Source organism: Mizuhopecten yessoensis, unplaced genomic scaffold (assembly GCF_002113885.1).
Source record: "Mizuhopecten yessoensis strain PY_sf001 unplaced genomic scaffold, ASM211388v2 scaffold3235, whole genome shotgun sequence".
Lineage (NCBI taxonomy): Eukaryota > Metazoa > Mollusca > Bivalvia > Pectinida > Pectinidae > Mizuhopecten > Mizuhopecten yessoensis.
This window is the reverse complement of record NW_018404943.1, coordinates 1,494,207-1,503,536: the sequence shown is the minus strand read 5'-3', so window position 1 is coordinate 1,503,536 and position 9,330 is coordinate 1,494,207. Positions and strand designations below refer to the sequence as shown.

The 9,330-nt window shown below is 40.1% G+C and overlaps 1 protein-coding gene across 1 annotated transcript; it reads right to left on the bottom strand.

Annotated features, from left to right (window-relative positions):
* Positions 1-246: 246 nt before the first annotated feature.
* Positions 247-9,126, bottom strand: LOC110447226 (mucin-2-like). The gene is made up of 2 exons (XM_021492765.1): positions 8,971-9,126; positions 247-6,966 (listed from the first exon to the last, which is right to left on the bottom strand). The coding sequence occupies exons 1-2, from the start codon at positions 9,124-9,126 to the stop codon at positions 502-504; spliced, it is 6,621 nt and encodes a 2,206-aa protein (XP_021348440.1). The 3' UTR covers positions 247-501.
* Between the last annotated feature and the right edge of the window lie 204 nt (positions 9,127-9,330).

Here is a 9,330-nt window from a genome sequence, read left to right as displayed (position 1 = left end):
TCGTTGTCTTTGAATGCCGCGAATAGAAGATACCGTTATGATTGGACAATATTAAAAAGTGATATTTTCACACTGTGAAAATATCACTTTTGATATTTGCCACAGTGTGAAAGATATCAATTTTATCAAGTTGATAGAATCCGATATTTCACAGGCAGAAATGTTATAAATCATATTCTGTCACCCATTTATAAAAAATATCAAACAATATCGATATCGCTCTCTTAGTTTATGTTAATATTCGAAGGCAAGAAAGGGGTCGAAGGATTTTTTGTTTACAAATGTTAAAATGTATAGTTTTTAACCAATGGGTAAAATGCTCGAGAAACATTTGGAGTTACTTCCCTTATAACACTATCTTAACTGAATACTAGTACATGATATAACGATAACGTGATGCATGACCCCAGACAGAAAAACTTGTATATGTTGCTAAATATTTGAATGACGTTTATGCAAATGACATTGGAAAATAGACAATCTTATAAAACTAAAACAAACTTAAGTATTAACTTTCCCATTTTCTGTTAAGTATTCCAATTGGATTTGTTCATGTTTTTTATGTAGGTCATACACATACCAATTGTCTTGATGGCCAGAACCCATGTTCACACTAACATTGACGTCATTGAGTATATACTGTCTAGATATCTTCCGGCGTTGACGTAGATATACGAACAACCCAGAAACACAAATAGCAGCCAAAACAAAGAAAGTGACGAGGACACCAATTATGATAGGTCCGGATTTTGTCTTGTCAGAATCGAGTTCTAAAGGACTGGCCACGGCATCAGTTGACATGTTCGTGGTTGAATTTAAATCAACAGATATGGTGTTATTGTCGGACTTCGTTTGTGTCGTTGAAGAAGATGGAGTCGTTGTTGGCGTTGTAGTTGTCGGATTCTTTGTTGGTGTCGAAGTTGCTGGTGTTGCAGTTGTTGGAGTCGTTGCTAAGACTGTAGTTGTTTGATTTGTTATTGTTGTTGTAATTGTTTCATTCATAATTTGTTTAGTAGCTTTTGGGGTCGTTATTGAGTTTGAAGTTGTTGGAGTCGTTAATGGAATTCTTCTTGTCGGAGTAGTTTTTGAGGTTTTAGTTGTTGGATTCGTTGTTGGTGTTGTAGTTGGAGTTGTAGTTTTTATAGTCGTAGATTGGGTTTTGGTTGCCGGAGTCGTCGTTGAGGTTGGAGTTGTCGGAGTTGTTGTTGGCGTTGAAGTTGGCAGTGTTGTAGTTGTTGGTGTTGTAGTTGTTGGATTCGTTGTTGTAGTTGTTGGTGTTGTAGTTGTTGGATTCGTTGTTGTAGTTGTTGGTGTTGTAGTTGTCGGCGTCATTGTTTGAGTGGTTGTTTGGGTTGTAGTTGTTGGTGTTATATTTGTTGGAGTTGTTGTTGTTGGTGTTGTAGATGTTTGTGTCGTCCTTGATGTTGTAGCTGTTGGATTCGTTGTTGGTGTACTAGTTGTTGGAGTCGTTGTTGGTGTTATAGTAATTGGAGTCGTTGTTGTTGGTGTTGTAGTTGGAGTTGTAGTTTTTATAGTCGTAGTTTGGGTTTTGGTTGACGGAGTCGTCGTTGAGGTTATTGTTGTCGGAGTTGTTGGCGTTGTAGTTGTTGAAGTTGTCTGAGTTGTAGCTGGTGGTGTTGTAGTTGTTAGTGTCGTAGTCCTTTGAGTCGTTGTTGTTGGTGGTGGTAATGTAGAAGCTGTCGGAATCGTTGTTGGTGTTGTAGTTGTTGGTGTTGTAGTTGTTGGTGTTAAGGTTGTTGGAGTCATTGTCGGTGTTGTAGTTATCGGAGTCGTTGTTGTAGTTGTTGGTGTTGTAGCTATCGGAGTCATTGTTGTTTGTATTGCAGTTGTTGGAGTCGTTGTTGGTGTTGTAGTTGTTGGTATTGTAGTTGTCGGGGTCGTAGATGTCGAAGTCGTTGATGGGGTTGTAAGTGTTGGAGTCGAAGTTAATGATGTTGTAGTTGTTGGTGTTGTTGTTGGTGTTGTAGTAGTTCGAGTCTTTGTTGGTGTTGTAGCTGTCGGAGTTGTTGTTGATGTTGAAGTTTTTGTTGGTGGTGTAGTTAATGGAGTCGTTGTTGGTGTTTTAGTTGTTGGTGTTGAAGTTGTTGGCGTTGTAGTTGTTTGAGTCTTTATTGGTGTAGTGGTTGGAGTCGTTGTTGGAATTGTAGTTGTCGGTGTTGTTGTAGATGCTTTAGTTGTTTGTATTGTAGTTGTCGGAGTCGTTGTTATTTGTGTTGTAGTTGTTGGAGTCGTTGTTGTTGGTGTTTTAGTTGTTGGAGTCGACGTTGGTGTTGTAGTTGTTGGTGTTGTAGTTGTTGGTGTTGTAGTTGTCGGAGTCGTTGTTGTTGATGTTGTAATTGTCGGAGTCGTTGGTGTTGTTGGAGTCGTTGTTGATATTGAAGTTGTCGGAGCCGTTGTTTGTGTTGTAGTTGTTGGAGTCATTGTTGGTATTGTAGTTGTCGGAGTCGTCGTTGTTGATGGTGTTGTGGTTGTTGAAGTCGTTGTTGGTGTTGTAGTTATTGGTGTTAATGTTGTTGGAGTCGTTGTCGGCGTTGTAGTTGTTGGCGTTGTAGTTGTCGGTGTCGTTCTAGGTGTTTTTGTTTTTGGTAATGTAGTTGTTGGAGACGTTGTTGTTGGTGTTGTTGTAGTGGTTGGTTTTAATGTTGTTGGAGTCGTTGTTGGTGTTGTTGTTGTCGGAGTCGTTGTTGTAGTTGTTGGCGTTGTAGTTGTTGGAGTCGGTGTTGGTGTTATAGTTGTTGGAGTCGTTGTTGGCGTTGTTGTTGGTGTTGTAGTTGTTGAAGTCGTTGTTGGTGTTGTTGTTGGTGTTGTAGTTGTTGAAGTCGTTGTTGGTGTTTTAGTTGTCGGAGTCGTTGTTGGTGTTGTTGTTGTCAGAGTAGTTGTTGTAGTTGTAGTTGTTGGAGTCGTTGTTGGTGTAGTTGTTGGCGTTGTAGTTGTCGGTGTCGTTCTAAGTGTTTTTGTTTTTGGTATTGTAGTTGTTGGAGACGTTGTTGTTGGTGTTGTAGAGAGTTGTGTCGTTGTTGGTGTTGTAGTTGTTGAAGTCGTTGTTGTTGGTGGTGTTGTAGTTGTTGGTTTTAATTTTGTCGGAGTCATTGTTGTTGGTTTTGTAGTTGTTTGCGTTGTAGTTGTTGTTGTCGGAGTCGTTGTTGTAGTTGTTGGCGTTGTAGTTGTTGAAGTCGTTCTAGGTGTTGTAGTTATTGGCGATGTAGTTGTTGGAGTCATTGTTGGCGTTGTTGTTGGTGTTTTAGTTATCGGAGTCGTTGTTGCTGTTGTAGTTGTTGGCGTTGTAGTTGTCGGTGTCGTTGTTGGCGTTGTTGTTGGTGTTGTAGTTGTTGGAGTCGTTGTTGGCGTTGTTGTTGTAGTTGTAGTTGTTGGAATCGTTGTTGGTGCTGTAGTTTTTGGCGTTGTAGTTGTCGGTGTCGTTCTAGGTGTTTTTGTTGTTGGTATTGTAGTTGTTGGAGTCGTTATTGTTGGTTTTGTAGTTGATGGCGATGTAGTTGTTGGAGTCGTTGTTGGCGTTGTTGTTGGTGTTGTAGTTGTTGGAGTCGTTGTTGGCGTTGTTGTTGGAGTTGTAGTTGTTGGAGTCGTTGTTGGTGTTGTAGTTGTTGGCGTTGTAGTTGTCGGTGTCGTTCTAGGTGTTTTTGTTGTTGGTATTGTAGTTGTTGGAGACGTTGTTGATGGTGTTGTAGAGGTTTGTGTCGTTGTTTTTGTTGTAGTTGTTGAAGTCGTTGTTGTTGGTGGTGTTGTAGTTGTTGGTTTTAATGTTGTTGGAGCCGTTGTCGGTGTTGTAGTTGTCGGAGTCGTTGTTGTTGGTTTTGTAGTTGTTGGCGTTGTAGTTGTTGGCGTTGTAGTTGTTGGAGTCGTTGTTGGTGTTGTTGCTGTCGGAGTCGTTGTTGTAGTTGTTGTAGTTGTTGTTGTAGTTGTCGGAGTCGTTGTTGGTGTTGTAATTGTTGGTGTTAATGTTGCTGGAGTCGTTGTCGGTGTTGTAGTTTTCCGAGTCGTTGTTGGTGTTGTAGTTGTCCGAGTCGTTGTTGTAGTTGTTGGCGTTGTAGTTGTTGGAGTCGTTGTTGGTGTTGAAGTTGTTGGAGTCGTTGTTGTTGGTTTTGTAGTTGTTGGCGATGTAGTTGTTGGAGTCGTTGTTGGCGTTGTTGATGTCGGAGTCGTTGTTGCTGTTGTAGTTGTTGAAGTCGTTGTTGGTGTTGTAGCTATCGGAGTCGTTTTTGGTGTTGTTGTTGTCGGAGTCGTTGTTGGTGTAGTAGTTGTTGGCGTTGTAGTTGTCGGAGTCGTTGTTGGTGTTGTTGTTGTCGGAGTCGTTGTTGGTGTTGTAGTTGTTGGAGTCGTTGTTGTTTGTATTGTAGTTGTTGGAGCCGTTGTTGTTGTTGTGGTTGTTAGAGTCATTGTTGTTGTTTTTGTTGTTCTTGTAGGTGTCGTTGTAGGTGTTGTTGTTGTTGTTGTTGTTGTAGTTGTTGGAGTCGTTGGAGTCGTTGTTGTTGGTGTTGTAGTTGTTGGAGTCGATGTTGGTATTGTAGTTGTCGGAGTCGTTGTTGGTGTTGTAGTTGTTGGAGTCGTTGTTGGCGTTGTTGATATCGAAGTCGTTGTTGCTGTTGTAGTCTTTGAAGTCGTTGTTGGTGTTGTAGCTATCGGAGTCGTTTTTGGTTTTGTTGTTGTCGACGTCGTTGTTGGTGTTGTAGTTGTTGGCGTTGTAGTTGTCGGAGTCGTTCTAGGTGTTGTTGTTGTTGGAGTCGTTGTTGTTGGTGTTGTAGTTGTTGGAGTCGATGTTGGTATTGTAGTTGTCGGAGTCGTTGTTGGTGTTGTAGTTGTCGGAGTCGTTGTTGGTGTTGTTGTTGTCGGAGTCGTTGTTGGTGTTGTAGTTATCGGGGGCGTTATTGGTGTTGTAGTTGTTGGCGTTGTAGTTGTCGGAGTCGTTCTAGGTGTTGTTGTTGTTGGAGTCGTTGTTGGTGTTGTAGTTATCGGGGTCGTTGTTGGTGTTGTAGTTGTTGGCGTTGTAGTTGTCGGAGTCGTTCTAGGTGTTGTTGTTGTTGGAGTCGTTGTTGTTGGTTTTGTAGTTGATGGCGATGTAGTTGTTGGAGTCGTTGTTGGCGGTGTTGTTGGTGTTGTAGTTGTTGGAGACGTTGTTGGCGTTGTTGTTGTAGTTGTAGTTGTTGGAGTCGTTGTTGGCGGTGTTGTTGGTGTTGAATTTGTTTGTGTCGTTGTTGGCGTTGTTGTTGTAGTTGTAGTTGTTGGCGTCGTTGTTGGCGTTGTTGTTGGTGTTGTAGTTGTTGGAGTCGTTGTTGGTGTTGAAGTTGTTGGAGTCGTTGTTGTTGGTTTTGTAGTTGTTGGCGATGTAGTTGTTGGAGTCGTTGTTGGCGTTGTTGATATCGAAGTCGTTGTTGCTGTTGTAGTCTTTGAAGTCGTTGTTGGTGTTGTAGCTATCGGAGTCGTTTTTGGTTTTGTTGTTGTCGACGTCGTTGTTGGTGTTGTAGTTGTTGGCGTTGTAGTTGTCGGAGTCGTTCTAGGTGTTGTTGTTGTTGGAGTCGTTGTTGGTGTTGTAGTTATCGGGGTCGTTATTGGTGTTGTAGTTGTTGGCGTTGAAGTTGTCGGTGTCGTTCTAGGTGTTGTTGTTGTTGGAGTCGTTGTTGTTGGTGTTGTAGTTGTTGGCGTTGTAGTTGTCGGTGTCGTTCTAGGTGTTGTTGTTGTTGGAGTCGTTGTTGTTGGTTTTGTAGTTGTTGGCGATGTAGTTGTTGGAGTCGTTGTTGGCGTTGTTGATGTCGAAGTCGTTGTTGCTGTTGTAGTCTTTGAAGTCGTTGTTGGTGTTGTAGCTATCGGAGTCGTTTTTGGTTTTGTTGTTGTCGAAGTCGTTGTTGGTGTTGTAGTTGTTGACGTTGTAGTTGTCGGAGTCGTTGTTGGCGTTGTAGTTGTCGGAGTCGTTGTTGGTGTTGTTGTTGTCGGAGTCGTTGTTGGTGTTGTAGTTGTTGGCGTTGTAGTTGTCGGAGTCGTTGTTGGTGTTGTTGTTGTCGGAGTCGTTGTTGGTGTTGTAGTTGTTGGAGTCGTTGTTGGTGTTGTAGTTATCGGGGTCGTTGTTGGTGTTGTAGTTGTTGGCGTTGTAGTTGTCGGTGTCGTTCTAGGTGTTGTTGTTGTTGGTATTGTAGTTGTCGGAGTCGTTGTTGGTGTTGTAGTTGTTGGAGTCGTTGTTGTTTGTATTGTAGTTGTTGGAGCCGTTGTTGTTGTTGTGGTTGTTAGAGTCATTGTTGTTGTTTTTGTTGTTCTTGTAGGTGTCGTTGTAGGTGTTGTTGTTGTTGTTGTTGTTGTAGTTGTTGGAGTCGTTGGAGTCGTTGTTGTTGGTGTTGTAGTTGTTGGAGTCGATGTTGGTATTGTAGTTGTCGGAGTCGTTGTTGGTGTTGTAGTTGTTGGAGTCGTTGTTGTTTGTTTTGTGATTGTTGGAGTCGTTGTTTGTATTGTAACTGTTGGCGTTATAGTTGTTGGAGTCTTTGTTGTTGGTGTTGTAGTTGTTGCAGTCGATGTTGGTATTGTAGTTGTTGGTGGTATTGTAGTTTTCGGAGTCGTCGTTGATATTTTAGTTGTTAGAGTCGTTGTTGGTGTAATAATTGTTGGAGTCGTTGTTGGGGTGGAAGTTGCCGGATAGGTTGTTGGAGTTTTTGTCATTGAAGTTGTTGGTGGGGATATTGATTTTGTAGTTGGAGTTGTTAATGGTTTCCCAGTCAAAGTTACATTTAGATTAGAAGTCAAAGCTGTAGGTAGAAGTGAAGTTGGTTTTTCATTCGACACAGTTGTAGATGGCGTGTTTGTCATTGTCATTACGTTTTGTAAAGGTGTTGATGAAGTATTCTGCCACGTGGCTGCTCGCTTATTTCTTCCAATAGTCCACATCACAATATTGCCCACTGCTATGTTACTGTTCTCAGGTTGGCCTTGGGGTACAAACCCAACCTAAATTAACGGAAAATGAAGCTTTATATTTTGGACACAAGTTGAAGAACAGTGATAAAATACAAGGAATGACATTTTCTAAACACAATCTCGTACATGTAGTTTGTCATTTGTCGTACGGACAATGTATATGATCTAGCTGTATATAGTGTAGGTAAAAAATGTATAAACATTGTAGCATTTCAGAGCAATCGAAAATGCAAACACGTGTATCAGAGAGTATTCATATCATCCTGGGCCCGTTTTTAGGAAACCATTATCATGCTTAAGCATAAAGTTTGACCCCAACTTTCTTGTGATTCCTCTAAATCACAGTAAAATGTCCGATTTAAATATTAAAAATGGTATACGGCTTTAAGTCTCCCCACAACCCTTACAACTTATTGACCTAAATGAGTTTATTAATTTATCCCTGAAACAAGACTTAGCTTGTGCTTGAGCACATAATCTGAGTACGGGCCCTGGACCTTTTTCAGAACAAGACAACAAATCAACATGTATGTTATATTTCAGTATCGACTGAAATTTTGTCATTGACAATTGAATTACAGTTGAAACTAGCCTTAAATGGTCGTATGCTGCTGAGTGATACCATAATAGTAGTCCATTTGTTAAGGTGGAGTTGTTTCCCTTTGGAAAACCATAACCTCGTTGTGGTATTAGTGAGAGCGAGAACCTCCAGATCGGCAGTACTCTGGCCCGCGAGGTAGGAGAACTGTATACACACAACCCCTGGGCTGATGGTCGGACTTCTCAGGGTACCAGTCATACCATGAGACGGCGACACGTAATCCGGTTCTATATGAAAACCTATGACGGAAAAGTACACAGGCTTAATAGCTTTGCAGTTTACTGTCTCACGCAATCTCCGGCTTTCGATACTTCATTAAATTGGACATGATGGAACAACATGTTCTTTAATCTAAAAGTCAATGGCATCGGGAGTGCAAACACATTTCAAATGCACTTGTGTACATGCTTAAACCAACACAAATAAAACGTTCAATAAAACATAGAGTGATATTGTCGACATTTCTGATGTGTCTGCACATTTTGTTAATGTTATGTTATTTCTCTAATGGCGATCAAGAGTGTTTACTCTGTCATGAATGTGCTTCCTAATATCAAAATGTAGCCGTAACGCCGGGTCTTGAAATTCATTCGTAATTGCTTGTCGAGCGAGAGAATTTTATTTGTTTTGCTACATTTGCTTTATTCCAAATGTAATTTGCAAGATTTTCCTATCTAAGAACTTAAATAAATTTGATTTTTAAGTTTAAATAAAACACATTATGTGAACAAGTCTTTTATGTTATCATTTCTAAACACATATCTTTTTTAGCATATCTTTTTTCAATTTCCTGTTAGACGTTTTATCCATATAGATATTTTTATAGTTAGGAATACCAACTGGGGTAAATTCAACAGAAGAATTGGCTAAAACACAATTAAAATTAAATAAAATAAAATTCTAACTTTAGAACTTTCGGGTCGACTTAAACTGATCTAAAGTTAAGTTGAATGTGGTTTTCTATTGATGCTCGCTGATAATCCTAAAATCTTAACACGGTCTGTGTAGTCCTCAACACTACATTTGGAGGGATTCATATGTCAACTACATGTCAACTAGACATAATGACTGTATTTTAACCACATGTCACACAGCTATATAAAACATAATGCAAATTGATTGTCACATTTATCTTCTTTTTCTTAAACAAAAAATGACTTGAAAAGTAAAGAAGAGGCAAGCAATGATGTTCTAAATGTGCAACGTAACAATTTAAAGTTATATATCCATTATTGAACCAGAACAAATATTTGCGTATATAGATACGTGTAACAGATCTGAGGACATCCTGGCTGAAAAGTTCAAACTGACGACTTTTCGAGTTTTACAAAAAAATAAATAAGTTTATGTTGTCTAAGAACAAATTAAATCACGTTTCATCCTTATTTCATTATCAAGAACCTGTTATGTCGGGTTACAGTGAAACAGCGTACCTTTTTCTGCTCGACGCCTTTTCCATGTAACTTGGTCACCACCTGGACCTCCTCCTGACTCGTATCCACACAGGGAGGTCTCAAAATCACAGCCTTGCGCGAGAATTGTGTGCTCTGTCGAAACACCGCAGACATCAGTGGACAACGGTTCGACATCTTTCACACGAGACTTTAAGTAATTTGAAGATTCGAGGCAGTAAAATGTTTCTGAAAGCAAAAATCCATTTTTGAAAATTATTCAAATTCACATAAACCTTTTACAGATAAATAATATAAAAATAGAGCACATTCAAAACCCAAAACGGTACCAGTTATTTATAGGTGCCTTAGAAACACAAAATACAAAGGAGACAATTGGCT